Source organism: Mauremys reevesii, linkage group 1, assembly GCF_016161935.1.
Source record: "Mauremys reevesii isolate NIE-2019 linkage group 1, ASM1616193v1, whole genome shotgun sequence".
Taxonomy (NCBI): Eukaryota; Metazoa; Chordata; order Testudines; family Geoemydidae; genus Mauremys; species Mauremys reevesii.
Window position 1 is genome coordinate 241,320,036 of NC_052623.1, and position 22,930 is coordinate 241,342,965.

Below are 22,930 nucleotides of genomic sequence, written 5' to 3' on the forward strand. Positions count from 1 at the left end.
CCACTGTAATAAACCTGCGTCCTTAATGGTAGTTTATGATACTATATGGTACTATATAGTCTTATGCTCCTGGAGGAACCATTGTAGGTGGACCCTGCCAGGGAACAGTTCTTATTACAAAACCAGCTGAGATAAACTCAATTGATGGGCTCACTTTTGGACAGGCCAAGTAACTGACTTGCAAATCAGGCTTCAGGTGCACAGGTAGAGTTGAAGGGAGTAGAAAGGGTTGCACAGAAATTGGTGCAGTATATTTGGTTCCATCTACAATTCTTTACTAAGTACCACATTTAGCTGGGGATGGGAAATGTAGCAAATAGCAAATGCACACAGTGCTTAGCAAACTTATTTTTATCGTGTGGCCATGCCCACTACTTCATCCTTTAGATAATCAAATGAAGAACAATGATTGTCTTCAGTCCTTGCAAGAGATCATTTAACCCATTTTCCCTCTTTGAGTGACCATGCAGAGGACAGGCACAATCATGATTACTTTCCCAAAAGACTTTCAGGGTGTTTCCCTATTTTCAGGCTACTAAGCAGCATAATAAAGCAAGAACAGGAAACTGGTGATTGATTGCCTTTATGATCAAGATGCTTACACATCACTCAAACCAGCAAAGAACCATATTGAGGCGAAACAATATAATTATTATGGATGTAGATGGGCAATGGCAAGCTGATGTGATAGACAAGCACAATGGTGTATAATCTGTATATCTGTAGAGGGATAAATATGCTGTCAACCTGGCTGGAGGTCAAAAGAACAAATCTGAATTTTTAAATGAAAAAATGTGTTTGAAAGGGTTCATTTATGTTCTTTATTCTAATGCACTGGTCCCCAACTGTAGTACACATACCAGTAGTCACTAGTGCAGGGGTAGGCAACCTATGGCACGTGTGCTGAAGGCAGCACGCAAGCTGATTTTCAGTGGCACTCACACTGCCTGGGTCCTGGCCACCGGTCCAGGGGGCTCTGCATTTTAATTTAATTTTAAATGAAGCTTCTTAAACATGTTAAAAACCTTATTTACTTTACATACAACAAGAGTTTAGTTCTATATTATTATAGACTTATAGGAAGAGCTTCTAAAAAGCTAAAATGTATTACTCGCATGCAAAACCTTAAATTAGAGTGAATAAATGAAGATTCGGCACAGCACTTCTGAAAGGTTGCCGACCTCTGCACTAGTGAAACAAAAGCCACCAGCAGGTGGCACCTGGGTTGGTTTAAAGCAGATATTCTCAACTGGTGGGTCACGACCTCCTGAAGCAGCTACAAAAGTGATCGTGGTGCACTGAACATTTTATTTCAATCTAAAGGGGGGAAAAAAAAACAAAAAAAACCAACAACCAAACCACCTCACTCCCGCTTCTGCTGCCATGCACACTTTCCCTTCAAGGTCAAGTACTCTCTGTCAACATCTCAAAACACAAACACAAATAAATTATATAAGCTTATTGTTATCACTGATAATTTCTAGTCTTACTCTTACAGTAAACTTAAGGTGGGGTCACAAAAATCTGGTCTTCAAATAAGAGGTGGCAAACCCAAAAATGTTGAGAAACACTGGTTTAAGGTATATTGTCAAAATAAGAATGCATTGTGACTACCCTGAGTACAGTTATGAAGGTGATATGCCAAATACTTTTGAGTTTTAGCTGTAGTGGGCTACATCTTAAAGACTGAGATCTGCTGCTCTAATGCAATCTTTGTATTACTGCAACATTATTAATATTCAAGCAACTGAACGAGTTTAAACTCCTACATTTTCCACATTACTGTGTAATTCACTAACTTCAGTGATTACAATATATCAAAGAATATAATTGTAATCTTGTGACAGAGCTTATAGGAGGTGGATAGCAACTGAATAAATTTAAAATAAAGACATTTTGAACAGGGAAAAACTGGAACATGTTTAAAATTGGTGTAATATTTGATGTTATTGAAGAGGAAGCTGCACAAAGATGTTATTTTAAAGGAAGCTGCACAAAGATCTCTTATTAGCAAGCTGAAGCAACTTCATGTAATTTTTGGAGTCATTACCAAATAAAATATATATATTTTTTAATTACAGCAATTAGATATGGAAAAGGCCAATTAAATCTAACTTACTCCACCTGCTAACGAAAAGCATTTCATCACCTGTATATTATCTAGTACACTTAAAAGATCTTAAACCTTTCCCCATAAATATGACAGTATATGACTAATGCAATCCTGCTTGCAATCAGCTGCTAGACTTTGCAGGATTTCCCCCTACCACTTCTATCCAACTCACAATCCACTAAAAATAGCCTATGGCCAAGTTCCCCTTTTGGTATTGGGAAATGTTTTCCTATCAGTCTAAAAGAGATGCTCTTAAAAATGTTCTAATTGTCTTTGTAACTAATTTTCATTGCTGGAGCACTCCTTAGGTATTCCATAAACTAAGTATAAGGAACGTTAGGGAATACTGCAATAATGTTATCTAGTTGTAAATGAAAAGTTTAAATGTTTTAAGAGCAACAAATGCACTGTCTCCCTCCATGCCTATTTGTTTCCTGTATATATTTTAAGTGTACAGTACATATTTCCTTTGTCTGTAGTTTACTTCTCTGTTCTGTTAAGGAAGGTATTTGGTCTCTTGGGTGCAAACCAGAATTATGATAACAATGTTTGTTTTTTCACAAATTAGTACAGTTTTATAATAAGCCATCAAAATCTGATTAGGGAACTCTTAGAAGTGGGAGTTAATTTTGCATCCATTTCAAAGCCATGAGAAACTCCTATAGAGATGAGAAATGGAATGCTTAGCTTTCCTTCCTCCTCCCCTTCCCCCACAATGTTTTTCTTCTTCATGTTTAACAAAGAGGAACTAATTTATTTCTCCTCCTCCTCCAATATCTAGAGTGCAGATCTAGATAGTGCCAAATTCAATCAAGAAAGCACTATATAGCACAACATCCTGCTTGACAGATCCTAATACCTTCAGAATGGCAGGAGCAAAAAAGAGAACGAGGGGAGTTTAAAGAAAACTGTGTCAAGGGAAGAAGTCTGCTCTATTTTCAGATGCTCAGAACTGAATCTTAGGGGAGCAAAAATCACAGGAAAACATTTTAGCCTCCTCTGTCTCATTTATGGGTCTCTCCCTGTCAAGTGCTATCTACTCAGATTGACTTGAATGGGGTGGGGATGAGGATATGAGTTTCAAAAGAGGACATTCAGCACCTAGTAGGATCAGAATGTAATGTAATTGGAAAGCAAAAGAAAAGGCAGCTTTCTCTCTCACTGCCATTGTGTTTGTCAGGCCAACGTCTAATGCGGTCTAATTCATCCATCTATAAATCTCCCAGAGATAAGCTTCTGCATAGCCAGGGAGGGCATATAAGTCTGCTACTGCTGCCCTCCCCTAGGGTGACCAGACATCAAATGTGAAAAATCGGAACAGGGGGTGGGGATTAATCTAAGAAAAAGACCCAAAAATCGGGACTGTCCGTATAAAATCGGGACATCTGGTCACCCTCTCCTCCCCCCAAATCACTTGTGTAAATCACCCTGAAAAAGAAAAAAAGGCAAGTTACAACTGATTAATCACAAACAAACAGCTTTGAAAGGTCGGAGACTTAGCAAGGGTGGAGGAGGAGGCAGTGCTGCAGCAGGGGTCTGTCTTACCGCATGACAAAATCTGCTTGATCTATTTGTCTGCCACAGCCACTCTTCTTCAGAATCCCACCATTTCCCACCACGGAGCATTTCTTCAATGGGAGCTGGAATGGGGTAGCCTAGCAACAGAAAACAAGGCCAGTTTTTACAGAGGAGAACACACAATCTTTGTTTGTAGCAGCCACTCCTGAGGCCTATCAGGAACTAGGGAGGGGTTAGGTCTTGGGATAGGGACAAGAAAAGGGGAAAGAGGAGGGCAAATTATGCTTGGAAATTAGTCCAAAGTATGAGCAGTCTGATTCCCACCCACACTCCCAAAAGCAGACTCCATCAATATTCAGCACTAGGATAATGTAGTTATTATATGACACAGAATTTCCGAGTTACAAATTCCTGGTGTTCACAAAGAGTTGTGCAGTGGGATGTATTTTCTATTCAAATTACCAGGGCAGAGTACAATAGAAGGAACACAAAAAAATATGAGAGAGACAAGGTGGGTGAGGTAATATATTTTATCAGCCAACTTCGCTTGGTGGAAGGGACAAGTTTTTGAGCTTCACGGAGCTCTTCTTTGGGTTTGGAAAAGGTAACAAGAGTGTCATAGCTATATACAAGGTGGGACCGATTGTTAAGCATAAGGGGTTAACACAGGTTGCAAGAAACCACTTAAAACAAAGCGGGCAATTAACACCTCTGCAATCTTAAGATAAAGAAGGGTTAAGTAGGTTGCAAATTGTTAGAATGAGCCATAAAACCAGTGTCTTTGTTGTTACCATGATTTTTAGTGTCTAGCAGAACTATGAGTTTAAATTCCCAAGCTTGTCTTTTGAAGGAGTTGGGCAGGTTTCCTCTAAGGATGAGGACTGAGAGGTCAGATATGGAATGATCACTTTGCAAAAAATGTTTGCCCATGGATGATAGGGTGTTTTTCTCTTTTATTTTTCTGTGTGTATTCATTCGAGAGCATAGTGATTGTCTGGTTTTACCTACATAGTTGTTGTTGGAGCCTTAGATGCACTGGATGAGGTACACCGCATGCTGTGATAAGCATGTGTAGGACCCATGGATCTTGAAAGGTTGTCTCTTCCACCAAAAGAAGTTGGTCCAATCAAAGATATTACCTCACCCACCTTGTCTCAGATCTTGGGACCAACACAGTTACAACACTACAAACCAAATAATATTAAAGGCACCTTCATGAGATTATACACAAAAAACACATTGGGGGGGAGAGGAATAAATGAGGAAGAAGTGTAGTTAGAGCAGGGTACTGGCAGCCAGGGCTCCTCCTAAATTCGATTCCTGGCCTTAGCACTGATCATTCTGTGGCCTCAGGCAAGATATTTAGGGGTTGACTGCAGCTCCCTAAAACTTGAGCCAATCAATCCTGGCATAAATTAAAACTGCGGGGGGAAGAGCCTTTATTTACCACTGGTTTAAGATCCTTCCTAGCACTTTACCAGTGGATCACAATGCAAAGTCAAGGTATCATGACGATGCTATGTGTTAACATATAGACTAGTAGCTGAAAGCCTGTGCTCTCACATGGGTGTAATTCTTAAAGTCATGTGTGTGCAAAAGCCAAAGATGGGGGGCATACATGGTGTTCTAGTGAGCAATGTTGCTATGGGAACATGTTTCCCAATTTTTTTGCACAGAGCTGCCCCCTGGCTGGAGGCACAACCACCTGTTTGTTACCCATGCAACTGTTACTCCCACCTCCTCTGATCAGCTGTCATGTTCCAACTGCCATGGAAGCTTAGGATGCCAACATTCCATCTGGTTCTCACAGGGCCCAGTGATGACTGAACCTGACGATATTCTAAACAAAACCAAGCTTGTAATTGTTTCCAATCCTTCTTGTTGACTCAAAAGACGTTCTAGGCTTCAGAGTGACATACAGAGTAAAAGCAGCAAAGAATCCTGTGGCACCTTATAGACTAACAGACGTTTTGCAGCATGGACTTTCGTGGGTGAATACCCACTTCGTCGGATGCAAGAGTGGAAATTTCCAGGGGCAGGTAAATACAAGCAAGCAAGAAGCAAGCTAGAGATAATGAGGTTAGATCAATCAGGAGGATGAGTGTTCCATCAGTTTAGTGTGAAAACAAAGACTGAGAAACTGGTTCTGTAGTTGGCAAGCCATTCACAGTCTTTGTTTAATCCTAAACTGATGGTGACACCATCCTCCCTGATTGATCTAACCTCGTTATCTCTAGCTTGCTTCTTGCTTGCTTATATTTACCTGCCCCTGGAAATTTCCACTCTTGCATCCGACGAAGTGGGTATTCACCCACAAAAACTCATGCTGCAAAACGTCTGTTAGTCTATAAGGTGCCACAGGATTCTTTGCTGCTTTTACAGAACCAGACTAACACGGCTACCTCTCTCATACAGAGTAACAATCCTGGAATCTTATTACATATTTCCTTTCATTCAGAAGAAAACTAAACTACATGTTGAAGAGGCCTTTCATCTGCCTCTGAAATACAACTGATCCCATAGGTGGATGTGACAGTTGTTTAAACAGCATACAGTAGCACTATCAATCAGTTTAGCACAGGAAATAAAAAATACTGCATTGAATTGAAAATACCTGGGGAATTCAAAGTTGGTAGGATGAAGTTACCATTAATAGAATTGGTCCAGAAAACTTGGGTTAATATTCCTGTAAAAAAATGTGCAAGGATTTTTATCTACCAAAGTTGTCAGAACCTCACTCTACAATAAAGACAGAATCATTCTATGCATCATCCTATGTGAATGCAAATGTCATGGTGTTGTGATGGAGCTTCACAAGACAATTCTTCCCTTCAGGACAAATCAAAATGGTGGCAGTACTTATACTTGCTTAAGTATTGGAGGGGATGTATAGTGCAGCATTATGCATTTTTCTTATATCTCCATAAGACACACACCAGGCATAACAGTGTAGTAAAGTACAGAGAACCAACCCAGAGTTTCAGTCTGAATTATGAATGTGTCAGACTTTTATGTTTTAAATCCATTATTTAGTTTCTTCCCTGCAATTAGCTTTTTTCCCCTCAGCAAACTGGATTCTATTCAGCTGGTTATAAAGCCATTGCTTGCTTTCTAATGAAGGATATCAAAATGATTTGTGCATGTTAATCCTGGATTACAATATGTTAAGGAAGAAAAATCAGTTTTGGTTTACTGATGTCTGGCTACTGCTAGGAACACAGTGATAGCGCAGCAAAGTGACCCTAAGTATGCAACCACGTTCTTCCTTGTGCATCTGCTTTCTCAAGAACATTTTTTAATGTACACATTTATTGAACTAGGAATGTATCTCACTTCAAAGGTGACCCTGATCAAATGATAACCTGCAGGCTGATTGAAAAAACATGTATAGAAATTTAGAATTGAAATTGTTAGTTTTATTTAAATAGCAGTGCCTTTCTTACTCAAGGTATCTCACAGACATTTACAAGACAATTAGTTACACAATCGATGCCAACTCTGCCCACATATCTACACCAGCAACACCATCACAGGACCTAACCACCACCACCACATCATCACACACCATCACCCACATTCACCCACATATCACCAATAATATATCATATGCCATGCCTGCCCAGCTGTACATGCCAAAACTGACATGGCCAAACTAAAAAGGAAAAAAAAAAATAAATGGAGACAACAAATAAGAACAATATAAAAAAAAAAAAGAAAACCTGAAGGAGAAAACCACAGCCACACAACCAATAATTTTTTTCTCCTCCAAAAAAAAAAAAAAAAAACTTTACACAGAGAGAGAGAGAGAGAAACTGCAATGCTTCAAAATTTAATTTAATTTTAACAGTTTAGGACTAAACAAAACAAAGAAATGGCTACAATTATTGAAGAACCAGTTCCTCCTTCCTCCTTTTCACCTTCACTGCTGAACAGGGCCCCCCCCCCCTCCTCCTGATTGATCTATCTAATCTCTAGCCTGCTGCTTCTGGCTTATATATATACACACCCCCCCCCTGGAAATTTCCACTGCTTGCATCCGAAGAAGTGGGTATTCACCCACGAAAGCTCATGCTGCAAAACATCTGTTAGTCTATAAGGTGCCACAGGATTCTTTGCTGCAGTTACATAATGGTAGCTCAGTGATGGTGTATAGGCAAAATGCAGCAGCTATTAACGCTTCATTTTCAAGAGCTGTGAAAGGCTTCATTACATAATTCCTGTTTTAATACGTCACAGTCTTAATCCAAATTACAGTGAAAATCTAGGAGTTTTCTAAAAGTTTAGCAATAGACAGTAGATCAGTCTTTCCAAAAGTGCAGTCCTTGGACTCCTAGGGTACACTGTGGGTTATGCAGGTGCCCTTGTGCCAAGGCCAGATTGCACCAGAACATCATTCTGGCAATTTTGCCATGTGGCAGCTGCCATTTTGTTCTCTGCACAGTGTGACCTCATACTCACCATATGTGAGAGGTCACTCTGGCAGGGATGTTACAGTAGTACTGGAAATGAAAGGGGTCCGGGATATTTAGTCAGATACCAAAGGGGTCCTTTGGCTGAAAAAAGTTTGGGAAACACTGATGTAGATTATAGTCTACCCTGACATTCAAACCTACTTTATTGAGGTGGATTGTTGGCCAACACACAGGGGTTTTCACTTATTGGGTCTAAAAGCAACAGTAATGTTTTACATTTGTATAACACTTTTTATTTCAAAATGCTTTATAAATGTCACCTACCACTGAAATGCAGTCACTTCTGTGGTGAGGGAGAAATTTTGGCCAAAGACACCAGGGCAGACCCTTACTTACAAAGAATGCCATGAGACCTTTAACACCCATGCAGGTCAGATAGATCCCCCAGTTTGAGATTATCAAAGGAGACTAGGGGATTCAAACTGCCTTTGAAATCAATGAGGCTATAATCCCCTTGGAAAAGCTCATCCTCAGTTTTTAAGGCCTGATCTGAAAGAACCCCGCAAGGTAAACTGAATAGATTTCAAGACGCAAGAAGGACAAACGGGTAAGACTGAAGCACCAGGATTGCAGTCTGTGGTTCCAGGGAGTCCAATAAAAGAGTAGAAAGGTGTGTGTAGAAGGCAAGACATGGCTGCACAAATACAAATCAAAATGTTGTCCATCACGCAGTATGAAAAACAGTTTCTTTGTTTCTATATACAGGCAATTTTATTTTTCATCTCAAAGAAATGGGTTAAAGGGCATAAGGTTAATCCTTGAAACCATATTTATGTGACCCCATCAGCATGGAGTCTATTTAGTAGTGTAAGCATCCCCACTGTAAGGTGTCGGTATGAGTGCTGTGCTACCCCTAGATGTCTGGTGGCATACTTCCTGCACCACTAGCTTGGAGACAAGTGCTGTAGCTGCTCCGAGAACTAGGCGCTAGCCATCAGTAGGTTCCCAGGCTCTGAACACTCCATTTTCAGACCATTCCTTCCTTTGGGCTGCCAAAAATACAAGGTACAAATGCTCTAGGAACAATTACTTTAAGCTACAACGTAAAGATCAAAACAATAGTACCTTATCCAGTCCCAAGGGGTAGTCCAGTACAAGGGCATACAGCTCAGAGCCTCCTTTCAACCCTTCCACTGCACCATCTTACTTGCAGGCTGCTTCCCTGCATCCTTCTGCTCCAGCTAGCGCTGGTCTTGTTGTCAGCAACAAGATGAGTCTCTGTCCAGCTCTCAGGCCACCTTCTATCAGTGAGCTGCCTCTATTTGACTGTTCTTGTTCTCATGCAACCTTCAACAACCTCATCAGGTTGGTCTCCCCTCACCTAAAACTGTTCTTTTTCCTCTCCTGGAGGGATTAGAGAGCCCTCTCCCAGCTGGACACTGAACTGGGTAATCCAGTAGGTCCATTCCAATAGTTGCAAGCACTACACTGGCCCCATGTCAATGTTTGTGTTTTTACAATCATGTTTTCTTAATTTTGATAAATGTTTTAACCTCCTTTTGTTGCTGCATGAAAGACCCACACAAACAGCAGAGGAAATTGACTAGAGCCTCAATTCTGTAACAGATCCCACTGGGACCAAATCAGTAGATTTATTGGAGCTCCATGGGGGCACATGGGTCAGTTAAATTGAAAAAAAAATCATGATTTTTATGCCAATCTCATGATTTTTTAATGCTCAGAGTCGTCAATACTAAGGGTGCACAGTGAAAATGGCAATACAAATGGCCATGGATTTAAATTAAGCAGTTTCCCCATCATAGTAATCTCAGGTGTTACTTGCAACTTTGGTAGATAAAAAAAATTAAACAGAATGTTGATATTTAAGTTGATGGTGTCCCTTTAAAGGGAAAATGACAAGTAGAATGCACGTAGTGTAGTTCTAGCTGTATCAGTCTCAGGGCCAACTTTATTGGACCAACTTCTATGGGTGAGAGAGAGACAAGCTTTTGAGCCACACAAAGCTCTTCTTCGGGTCTGGGAAAAGTACTCTGAGCGTACCTTTCCCAAACCTGAGAAGAGCTCTGTGTGGCTCCAAGCTGGTTTCTCTCACCAACAGAAGTTGGTTCAATAAAATATATTACCTCACCAACCTTGTCTTTCAAATAAAACATATTTGTTTGTTTTAAATTCCAAATCTATTTTGCTAACAGCACCAAACACATTAACAACAAACCCCACAGAAATTAAAAACAAAACCAAAAAACACCACATGGATTTCCCCCATTTATGCTCCATATTTTATTTGTTGCATTTCACTCATGGAGATAGCAAAACTTGACTGCTCTCACTCAAGTTCCCATGTACCAGGGAGCCTGATTTTCAGAAGTGCTGAGCTCTCACAGCTACAGTTTAAGTCAGTAGGAGTTCTGTGTACTTAGAACATCTAAAAAATCAGCCCTAGTTGCTCTTCGTTTTGGGTATCCAAAAGGGCAAGGGATACGCTTAATTTTAAATGTACAGTTAAAAAATCATGAAAGCACTCGTATTAAAATTATTCTTCTAAAACTCTCGTTTAAATTTTGTAAACTAACAAAACCTAAATGTTGGAACTAACCTATCGGACTTCCCTTTAAACAAGGTATCAGTCGTAGAAAAAATATATTTGACATCAGAAACACAGAAGGCCCGGTCTTTCCCATTGGTTCAAAACCAATGAAACTCTACTGACACCAGTGAAGTTTCTCTGATTTACCCTAGCGTAAGTGTGAGAAAAATCAGATCCAGAATGTCTAATGACAAGCAAGCATGCAAAACAGTTCATTAAGAGACTCCCATTCAATCTGGGGCTAATTTCACAAAGCCTCTATCCAGCAATTCACCAATTAGTTTCTTCATTCATCTAGCAAAAATAAATCATTGTCATCAGTTTAAAGAAGTATGATAAAACCCAGAGAATGTTACACACTACTAAGGAAATAGAATTCATAGTAGATAATGCTAGTCCAATTCATTTCAGTTTCATTGTTATTTTGTTAAAGCATTAATTTTTGTCCACTCACTGATAAAGACTTTACCCAGCAGCCAGAGCCTTGCTGGGAAACTAAGAAATACTAACATATTATGCAAACGCTGTGTCTTAACAGAGAAGAAGTTAAAAGTATCGGGAACATAAATGACAACAGAAAGGGTTTCTTTTTAATAAACACGGTTATAGAATTTGCAAATGATGCTGCATTTTACTCTGTCCCTGGTGAGAAGCCAGCATCCTTATGAAAATAAGAAATTTCAAGTTGTTTCCTTTAGGGCCTGCTCCTATTGAAATCAATGGCAACACTTCCCTTGCATTAAGTGGGAGCAGAATTCAGCCCTTAGTTTTATTTTTCCTGCTCATTCGCTGAAAGAGAAATAAATGATAGAAAATTCTCATTAAAGGTTTCTCCTGGTGTCTACACCATTTGACATGGCTTTAGTCCCTATACCTTCCTGTCAGACTTCCTTCCCCTCTTATTGTTTAGGTATAATCTTCAGTCTGATGATTTTTGTTTCCCATGGCAGAGCTGTCAACCCAGGGAGAAGTGACACCTTTAGGCTGATTGGCCCTTTAAAAAAAAAAAAGTTCCTAGCTAAAAATGTCAATCAGGCACAGCATATTCCCGATGTGGGAATGTCAAAAGTAGTTTAAGCTATGCTCAGTGGGTCCCTCCGGTGTCATTTTTCTTAGCCAAACTGCCATTGTACAATATATTAATTGCATGGGGCCACAGGGATGGCCCTAAGGAAAACTACAGGAGACTCTATAACAATCATTCTGGGATTTCAGTCACTCTTGTGAGGAATTCCCCCCTTCCCTCCTTTTGGAATAGTAACTCACTCCACAGTTACTGGCCTGGGAGGTAGGCTGAGTTCAGCCGGTCAAAATTTTTCATTCAAAATGTTTTTTGATTAAAAATGACTTGAGTCAAAACAAATGTTTCTACAGAAAAAGTATGTTTGACCAAAAAAAATCTGGTTTTTCTTTAAACAAAAACAAGTGTTTTCAAACAAAAAAAAATTCAATAGCAACAAAAAAAACCTTTTCCTGTGTACATCAAAATTTTAGAAAGCTGGATGCACCCTTAACTAGAGATGTCTCATATTTGGTGACTTGTGTCTGATACTCAAATCCTTTTTGTATTAAACTCCACTTTTTAGTCTCACTTTCTAATTTTGCAATAGTGAGTGAAAGAAATACTGGGAGTATTAAATACAGCCAGTAAGACATATATAAGCATTAAACAAGATCTCGTATTTTTGTGTGAAAAACAGAAGTGATGTGGGATAGAAAGAAAATGTCCTTCTCTGAACACTAGGGAGGGAGAAGAGGTTTTCTACATGACAAAATCATGCATCTTCCAGCCCACCATTTGACAATACATTATTAGTCACCAGTAACACAAAACGCATTATTATTTTAGCATCCTCATAAACAGCTATTATCTCTATTTCACAGAGAAACAAGAAGACCAAACAGCCACTGAATTTGAAATTCCTCCTGGAGTTTTGAAAGAATTCCTATAATGATTCTCCAGTTAAAGACTTTTTTTCTTAATTGTGTCAGTGCTCTTTAAAAGGCATTGATTGACAGCTCTAGATATCTGAAACCCTCTGATTATGCACAGAACAAAAACAATACAGGCAAAAGCTTCCCTGCACTTTCAAGCTATAGTGTTTCAGCTATGACCTGGAGTATGCATATTAGGGGTGGGAGGATAGTGAAGTCTTCAAATCAGTTTAATCCTTGTGTTCTCTACAGAGACTGTTAAGTTATTGCCATTTATGGTGCTAATTTTTATGATCCTTAGGGGCAAAAACAGCAATTTAGGAGGGAAAGCTATGCAGGTACAGAGGTAGCAGTGGTAGTGACCGAAGCCATGGAAGAGACAATGAAGATGACCGGATGTGGAAGCTGCAGGATGTAGATGATCCTAGAGCAAGTAATCTGAAAAGTGCTTCATTTGTATGAAGTGCCGCCTGATAGAATTGATGGAAGAGAAAATCTGAGGCTTGGAGATGCAGGTGGAAACTATGGTTGAGTTTTGAAGGGGGTTCCAGGAGATGATGAAGCAAAGGCAAGAGGAGGCTGAAGGGAAAAGTCAAGACTCGCAGATGCAAACTGGACTGAAGAACTCAGAGGGGAGACTGCTGGGTGAGGGAAGTGGCCAGAGAAAGCATGTGACTACAAAAACCAGGCAAAGGAAAAGTCTGGCTAGTGAATGAGAAATAGAGCTCAGGGACAGGTTTGCTGAGTTGGAAAATGAAGGAGCGGCACAGCAGGCCGTAACCGAAGGAGGGAAGGCAAGGAAGAAGACAAAAAGCAGCTACCTATAAGAAGAAAAGAGCCAATTGAGATATACAGAGTTCAGAGCCCCAGGAGGATACAGTATGACTCGCAGAAGACTGCAAGAGAGAATAAAAGATAAGAGGACGCGCAGCCAGAAAGAATGGGAGGAAGGCAAGATAATCACACCATCACCAGAAAAAGGCAGGTCTACATGACTGGGGACTCCCTACTAAGAAGAACAGACAGGCCTGTCACCAGAGCTGATCCTGAGGACAGAAGGATGTGCTGTCTGCCAGGAGCTAAGATACTGGAGGCTGAATGGGAGCAGGAAAGTATCCACTGATAGTCCTTCACGTGGGAACAAATGACACAGCTAGATTCTCGCTGGAACACATCTAGGGAGACTATGCCAGCCTGAGGAAGATGCTTAAGGAAATGAAGGCTCAGGTGATCTTCAGTGGGATTCTGCCTGTCCCTAGAGGAGGAAAGTGAAGGCGAGACAAGATTATGATCAACAGATGGCTCAGGCAGTGGTGCTATAAGGAGGGCTTTGGGATGTTTGACCCCGGGGAGGCATTCATGGACAGAGGACAGTTCTCATAGGATGGACTCCACCTGAGTTGGGAGGGAAATAGATTTCTGGGTTGGAGGTTGGCACAACTCATTAAAAGAGCTTTAAACTTGGAACTCAGGAGAGACCATTGGGAGATGTTCATGTAATCTCCACCCCTAATTTTAACATTGAAAGGGAGGAAAATCAAGTAAGAAAGGATACAGCAATGGAGAAAGGAACATCAGTGGGAGGAGAATGGACATTGAGAGGAAGGATAGTGCTGATACCAGTCAGATAGGTGACACTGGCTGTAGAATGATTGTACCCAATTGGGCAAGGAATGTGGGCGAAGCCAAGCAGCAAGAGTTAAGATGTTTGTACCAATGCAAGGAGCCTGGGTAACAAAAATGAGGAACAAGAACTACTGGTATAGGACATGAAACCATATATTATTGGGATAACAAACATCATGGAATAGTAGTTTTGACTGGAGTACTTGTATTGAAGTTTATGTGCTGTTCAAGAATGACAGAAATAAAGACACTAATAGTGGAGTAGCATTGTATATAAATGATGAGGTAGACTGTAAAGAAATTAGAAGTGATAGAATGGATAAGACAGAGTCTGTTTGGGCCAAAAACAGAGGAAAGTTACTAGAGGTTCCCCTGATATAGTGCTTGGGATGTGTTACAGACCACCAGAATTTGATTTGGATATGGATGGAGACCTCTTGAATGTTTTAATGAAATAAATACTACTGGGAATTGTGCGATTATGGGAGACTTTAACTTCCCAGATATAGATTGGAGGACAAGTGCTACTAATAACAGTAGGGCCCAGATTTTCTGGGATGTGATAGCTGACAGATTTCTTCACCAAATAGTTGCTGTACCAACAAGAGGTGATGCCATTTTAGATTTGATATTTATGAATAGTGAGGACCTCATAGAACTGGTTGTAGAGGACAACCGTGGTTTGCTCAATCATAAGCTAATTCAGTTTAAACTAAGTGGCAGGATAAACAAAATATAGATCTGCAACAAGGGTCCTTGATTTCAAAAGGACTAACTTTAAAAAATGAAGGGACTTAGTTAGCGAAGTGGAGTAGACTGAAGAACTCAAGGGTCTGAATGTGGAGGAGGCTTGGAATTATTTAAATCAAAGTTGCAGAAACTATCTGAAGCCTGCACCCCAAGCGAGGTGAAACAATTCTGACAGAAGGGTTGCAGACCAAGCTGTATGAGCAAGCTTTTCAAACAGGTGATTAAGAGAAAGCAGAAAGCCTACAAGGAATGGAAGATGGGATGGATCAGCAAGGAAAGCTACCTCTTGGAGGTCAGAAAGTGTAGGGATAAAGCGAGAACTGCCAAAAGCCAAGCAGAGTTGGACCTTGCAAAGACAATAACCAATAGTGAAAAGTTCTACAGCCATATAAATAAGAAGAAAACAAGGAAAGAAGTGGGACCACTAAGCACTGAGGATAGGGTGGAGATTAAAGATAGTCAGGCATGGCCCAAAACCTAAACAAATACTTTGCCTCGGTTTTTAATGAGGCTAATGAAGAGATTGGGATTGTGGCAGAGTGGCTAATGGCAATGAGGATATTGAGGTAGAATTTACCACTTACAATGTGGAAGTCAAACTCAAACAGCTTAATGGGACTAAATTGAGAGGGCCCAGATAATCTCCATCCAAGAATATTAAAGGAACTGGCACATGAAATTGCAAGCCCATTAGCAAGGATTTTTAATGAATCTGTGAACTCGGGGGTCATACCCTATGACTGGAGAATTGATAATATAGTTCCTATTTTTACGAGGGGGTGGGGGAAGTGATCCAGGAAACTACACGCCTGTTAGTTTGACCTCAATGGTATGCAAGGTCTTGGAACAAATTTTGAAAGAGAAAGTAGTTAAGGACATAGAGGTGAATGGTAATTGGGATACAACATGGTTTTACAAAAGATAGATTGTGCCAGACCAACCTGATCTCCTTCATTGAGAAGATAACTGATTTTTTTAGACAAAGGAAATGCAGTAGATCTAATCTACCTGGATTTCAGTAAGGCATTTGATATAGTTCCACATGGGCAATTATTAGGTAAATTGGAGAAGATGGGGATTAATATGAGAATCAAAAGGTGGATAAGGAGCTGATTAAAGGCGAGACTGCAACAGGTCATACTGAAAGGTGAGCTGTCAGGCTGGAGGGAGGTTACTAGTTTCTTGGCACCTTAAACGACTGCTTCTTGGAGCAGCTAGTCCTGGAACCCACAAGAGGAGAGGCAATTCTTGATTTAGTCCTAAGTGGAGCACATGATCTGGTCAAAGAGGTGAATATAGCTGGATTGCTTGGTAATAGTGACCATAATATAATTAAATTTAACATCCCTGTGGCAAGGAAAACACCACAGCAGCCCAACACTGTAGCATTTCATTTCAAAAGGGGGAACAACACAAAAATGAGGAAATTAGTTAAACAGAAATTAAAAGGTACAGTGCCAAAAGTGAAATCCCTGCAAGCTGCATGGAATATTTTTTAAAGATACCATAATACAGGCTCAACTTAAATGTATATCCCAAATTAAAAAACATAGTAAGAGAACCAAAAAAGTGCCACCGTGGCTAAACAACAAAGTAAAAAAAGCAATGAGAGGCTGTACCTATTGGGTTTCCGGGCAATGAGAGGCTGTAGCAGGGTGGTTACCCACTCCTGCCCTTTAGGGCTTAAAACAGCCCAGGAGAGGGCTGTGGCTGGGACAAGAAGGGCTTAAAAGCTGCAGCTCTAAAAGCTGTCTTGATTGGGGAAGTGGCCACAGCTGGGCCACACCCTAATCAGGCCACAGCTGGCCTGTATAAAAAGGCCAGGAGCAAATAGTCCCCCTCTACCTCAGGGAGAAGAGCCTGGCTGCAGGGAGCAAGACAAGGTACCTAGAGTGGATCAGGGCTGAGGAAAGGCAGAGGAGCTGGGGAGCTCCTGCCTGGAAAGCCCCAGGCTGTGGCCTAGCACAAGGCCAGCAGGTACTGGGGGTTGCAAGGGGCAGCCAGGGGTAGGCAAAGGCAGCAGGTCCAAACCCCTTTGCCTATGATGAGTGGCTAATACTGCAGTCTGCCTCAGTGAATGGGGGCTGGATGGAGACTGGGCAGTAGCCAATACTGAGGCAAAGTGGGGATAGTGGGGTGGGGGTTCCCCTGGGAGGGGGAGACCTAGTTAAAGGGGCACCGGGGTCCTGGGAGGGACATGGTGGGCCAGTAGCTGGAAGGTGGATCACTGGCCTGTAGAGGGTGCTCTGGGCTGGATTGAGCTAATTCCCAGGATAACCAGCAGGAGGTGCTGCAGGGGTGAGTCTGGCACGTCTACAGAGGCAAAAAGGCATCCTTTAAAAACTGAAAGTTAAAGCCTAGTGAGGAAAATAGAAAGGAGTATAAATTGACAAATTAAGTATAAAAATATAATTAGAAAGGCCAAAAAAGAATTTGAAGAATAGCTAGTCAAAGACTCAAAAAGTAATAGCAATTTTTTTTTAAGTACATCAGAAGCAGGAAGCCAACTAAACTAGTGGGGCCACTGGACAATCGAGATACTAAAGGAGCACTCAAGGATGTTAAGGCCATTGCGGAGAAACTAAGTGAATGCTTTGCATCAGTCTTCACAGCTGAGGATATGAGGGAGATTCCCCAACCTGAGCCATTCTTCTTAGGTGACAAATCTGAGGAATTGTCCCAGATTGAGGTGTCATTAGAGGAGGTTTTGGAACAAATTGATAAACTGAACAGTAATAAGTCACCAGGACCAGATGGTATTCACCCAAGAGTTCTGAAGGAACTCAAATGTGAAATTGCAGAACTACTAACTGTAGTCTGTAACCTATCATTTAAATCAGCTTCTGTACCAAATGATTGGAGGATCGCTAATGTGACACCAAGTTTAAAAAGGGCTCCAGAGATGATCCCAGCAATTACAGGATGGTAATTCTGACTTCAGTACCAGGCAAACTGGTTGAAACTATAATAAAGAACAAAATTGTCAGACACATAGATGAACATAATTTGTTGGGGAAGAGTCAACATGGTTTTTGTAAAGGGAAATCATGCCTCACCAATCTGCTAGAATTCTTTGAGGGGGTCAACAAGCATGTGGACAAAGGGGATCCAGTTGACATAGTGCATTTAGATTTTCACAAAGCCTTTGACAAGGTCCCTCACCAAAGGCTCTTAAGCAAAGTAAGCTATCATGGGATAAGAGGGAAGGTGCTCTCATAGATTGGTAACTGGTTAAAAGATAGGAAACAAAAGGTAGGAATAAATGGTCAGTTTTCAGAATGGCGAAAGGTAAATAGTGGTGTCCCCCAGGGGTCTGTACTGGGACCAGTCCTATTAGTATATTCATAAATGATCTGGAAAAAGGGGTAAACAGTGAGGTGGCAAAATTTGCAGATGAAACAAAACTACTCAAGATAGTTAAGTTCCAGGCAGACTGCAAAGAGCTACAAAAGGATCTCTCAAAACTGGATGACTGGGCAACAAAATGGCAGATGAAATTCAATGTTGATAAATGCAAAGTAATGCACACTGGAAAATATAATTCCAACTATACATATAAAATGATGGGGTCTAAATTAGCTGTTACCACTCAAGAAAGAGATCATGGAGTCATTATGTACAGTTCTCTGAAAACATCCACTCAATGTGCATCAGCAGTCAAAAAAGCAAACAGAATGTTGGGAATCATTAAGAAAGGAAGAGATAAGACAAAAATATCATATTGCCACTACATAAATCCATGGTACACCCACATCTTGGATATTGCATGCAGATGTGGTCTCCCCAGCTCAAAAAAGATATATTGGAATTGGACAAGGGTCAGAAAAGGGCAACACAAATTATTAGGGATAGCTTCTGTATGAGGAGAGATTAATAAGACTGGGACTTTTCATCTTGGAAAAGAGACAAGAGGCGATATGATTGTGGTCTATAAAATCATGATTGGTGTGGAGAAAGTAAATAAGGAAGTGTTATTTACTCCTTCTCATAACACAAGAACTAGGGGGTCACCAAATGAAATTAATAGGCAGCTGGTTTAAAACAAACAAAGGAAGCATTTTTTCACACAACATAGTCAACCTGTGGAACTCTTTGCCAGAGTATGTTGTGAAAGCCAAAACTATAACAGGGTTAAAAAAAGAAGTAGATAAATTCATGGAGGATAGGTCCATCAGTGGCTATTACCCAGGATGGGCAGGGATGGTGTCCCTAGCCTCTGTTTGCCGGAAGCTGGAAATGAGTGACAGGGGATGGATCACTTGATGATTACCTGTTCTATTCATTCCCTCTGGGGCACCTGGCATTGGCCACTGTTGGAAGACAGGATACTGGGTAGATGGACCTTTGATCTGTCACAGTATGGCCGTACTTATGTTCTTATCAGTTGGTAGCAATAGAGGAGGAGAAAGACCTGGGCATACTGGTTGATCATAAGAAAGCTATGATCAGTCAATGTGATACAACTATGAAAAAGATGTATGTAGTCCTAGGATGTTTCAGGCAAGGTATTTCTAGCAGATTCAGGGAAGTGTTAGTACCATTATACAAGTCACTGGTGAGACCACTGGTGGAATAGTGTGTGCAGTTTTTGTCTCCCATGTTTAACAAAGATGAATTCAAACTGGATCAGGTGCAGAGAAGGGCTTTACCTTCCTGTTCTAGGATTAGATTTTTATTGGTAAAGGTTAATTAATGCTGACTTCACCATATGCACACAAACGGATGAAAAAATATTTCCATAGATTGAAATTTACAGATAAACAAAAGAGAAATGCTGCTTGAAAACTTACTAGAGTTTGATTTAAAAATATTTCCTTTTATATATTGACGTGATGTTGACAATGTGTTTTAAAAGTTTTCAAGCTTTTAAAGTTCTGAGGGAGCTTAAGTAAAGTGGCTGAGCTAACAAGAATAAGCAATCTCATTTTAAAAACAGCCACTGTTCTAGAGAATTGGAGGTTAACAAATTGTGTGCCTATATTTAAAAATGCTCTAGAGGTGAATAACAGACTACCAAACCTTATATCTGTACCAAGCAAAATGGGTGAAACTATTATTAAAAACAGAACAACAAAACATCTGGAAAATCCTAACCAGCACAGATTCTACAAAACAAAATCACCTTTCACTAATCTAGAATTCTTTGAACATGCCAAAGTAGTAGATAAAATAGACCTCAATCTATTTAGGCTTTCAAAAGGCCTTTGACAGAGTCCATCATAAAAGACTACTAAAAAAGGCAAGTAGTCATGAGGAGAAAGATAGTATTGTCATGGATCAAAACTGGCTAGCAGACAGAAAACAAATAATAGGATTTAATGGTCAATTTTCATCATGACAATAGGTTAACAGCTGGGTGCCTGAAGATTCTATACTAGGTCCTGTGTTGTTTAATAGAATTATTAATACTTTGGAAAAGTGGGTGAGAGGTAAGGTAGAAGAATTTGCGGATAGTTATTTAGGTTAGCTAGGACTAGAGAGGACCATGAGGAATTTCAGAGACACAAAACAAGATAGTGACCGAGCAATACAATGGTAAATTAAATTAAATGTCTAAAAATGCAAAGTAATGCACATTGGAGGGGGAAAAATTAAACTATTAATACCCCTTACAGGGTTCTAAATTAACAGGATCAGCTCAAGAAAGGGACCTGGGTGTCATTATTCCCACACAGCTCAATTAAGACCTCTGTTCAGTGTGCACCTGTTGTCAAAAAAAACCAAAACAAATAAGATGTTAGGTTGCATACTGAATAGGATGGTGAATAATACAGAATTCAGTAAAATTGTTATCCGGCACGTTGAGGGAATGGTGCATGCTGGTTAATCAAATATTCCGGTTAACTGAGGATGGAATACCAATGGAATATCAATTTTCAAAGAATTAGAATACAATAAAGTATAAAATACAGTAGTAAAGTTTACAAGTGTTCACCAATCCAGTAGTAGTACTGAATTGCAGAGTGGTTGGCTTCTTGAAGCACTTAGATGTATACAGGTAACGTTTTCTATACAGTAGGTTCTTATGACACTAGGTATCACTATTGGCAGCGCATGGCATGCATCCAGATCACTAAAAATACACTTAATACTAAAACTGTACTGAAGATAATTTAATCTTTCTTTGATGATTCAGAAGGCACTTCAGGATCTTGCAGTGCCTCAGGGTCATCATTATCAACTTCAATTATCATTGTAGATACAGAAGGTGTAGGAGATTTGGCTGAATCTGTAATTACCCTATGACACATCCTGGAAGCTGCTTTTTTGAATAAATCCCTGATACCAGCTTGCTTACTTGTCTTCTGCTTCTTTTGCATAAAAGTAGAGTGCAGAATGTGCAATTGCATAACCTCCTGGGCAGTATACTAGTCCCAGTTACTAGACTGAAGATTTGTATTTAAGATATCAGAAATAACATTTCATAGAGTTTTCTGGTTGATAAAGTGTCGGATAACAAAGCTTTTACTGTATACAGATTTTATATAAAAGAATGGTGTGACTTCATCTGGAATACTATATGCAGTGCTGGTCACCCCACCTCACAAAGGATTACAGAGGTTCAGAGAAGGGTGACAAGAAAGATCAAAGGGCTGGAGAAACTCTCCTGTGAAGAGAGATTGAAAAGATTGGGATTGTTTACCTCAGAAAATAGAAAAATATGAGAGGACTTGTTAAAAATATATAAAACAATGAATGGTCTATAGAATGTAGATTGGGAACTTCTGTTCATCCTGTCTCATAATGCAACAACTAGAGTATAGTCAAAAAGTTAAAAGATGGGAAATTCAGAAATGAAAAAGGAAATAATTTTTCACATGAGTACTGTAATTAGACTGTGGAACTTGTTACCACAGGAAATCACTGAGGCCAAGAATTTAACAAGATTCAAAAAGAGAGTGGACTTTTATATTGATATCAAGAATATCCACAATTATCATAATGAATGTTAACAAAACATTTTGTGGAAGGGATATTAAACTTCATGCTTCAGGTCATAAGCCAATCTCTAACGATCAAGATGAGACCTAATGTTGGGGAGGGGAACAGATTACTACACATTGGCCTACATCTGAAACACCTGGTGCTGGCCTAGGTCAAAGTGGGGGTATTGGACTAGATGGACCCTGGGTCTGATCAGTACAGCAACTCCTATGTTCCTAACTGGACCACACAAATCAACAATGTCTCTAGGTTAGTACATCACAGGACTGGAAGCAGGATATTCTTTGTGGTGGGATCACAACTATGGAATTTGTTTCACTCATTACTCCAAAGAAGTCCAGATCTGTAGCCCAAGTCTATAGTGCACAGAAAAGTACATCTATTCACTCAGGCTCATTCTGAGGACAAAGCCTTAGTTGGTGGAGAGGAGTGGGGAGAGGAGGGTTTTTTTCAGTCTCATTTTGTTGTTAAATTATTTCAGTTATTTACAGTATTTAAAAGTTCTTGACTGTTCATGGGTCTGCAGAACTGTTGATGGGGGTATACTGTGGAAAGTGAAAGAATACATAAATAGTTGTAAAGCAAAAATATGTTCTTTGTTGAATTTTACAAAGCCTAGAAAGAAAAGAGACAGTTTAATGGATTTCTATTCTCCCCTGCAGTATTGGAAACACACATTTTAACTGAGTTATGTTAGTGTATAAAAAGTTATAAGAAAAACTGATTGAAAATAGAATTTAAAAATAATCAGCTCCATTTCACCACAGATCCATTCCTGCATACTTTGATCATCTGCAACTCCCAGGGAAGTTGAGGGGCCGGAGAACACATCTTTCAAGTTGCTGAGCATTGTCAGCACCCACTATATTGAAAGGGTCTGCCTGTGTGGATCAGCTTTCAGGAATGAGGGCTTAATTTGTAAGCTCCTTCTTCTATATCTGGTACAACACCAAAAACCCTTTGAACTTCACAGATAACAGTAATGGCAAGTGCCAAACTAAACCAAGAGCAAGAAAAGCTTTT

At 40.0% G+C, this 22,930-nt stretch overlaps 1 protein-coding gene across 2 annotated transcripts in view; it reads right to left on the minus strand.

Moving 5' to 3' along the window:
• The window catches only part of ST8SIA1 (ST8 alpha-N-acetyl-neuraminide alpha-2,8-sialyltransferase 1), a 237,303-nt gene that overhangs the window by 64,715 nt on the left and 149,658 nt on the right, over positions 1-22,930 (minus strand). For both annotated transcript variants that reach the window (XM_039486598.1, XM_039486589.1), the window contains one exon: positions 3,659-3,768. In XM_039486598.1, the coding sequence (XP_039342532.1) occupies positions 3,659-3,768 (110 nt within the window). The remainder of the gene's footprint in view (positions 1-3,658; positions 3,769-22,930) is intronic.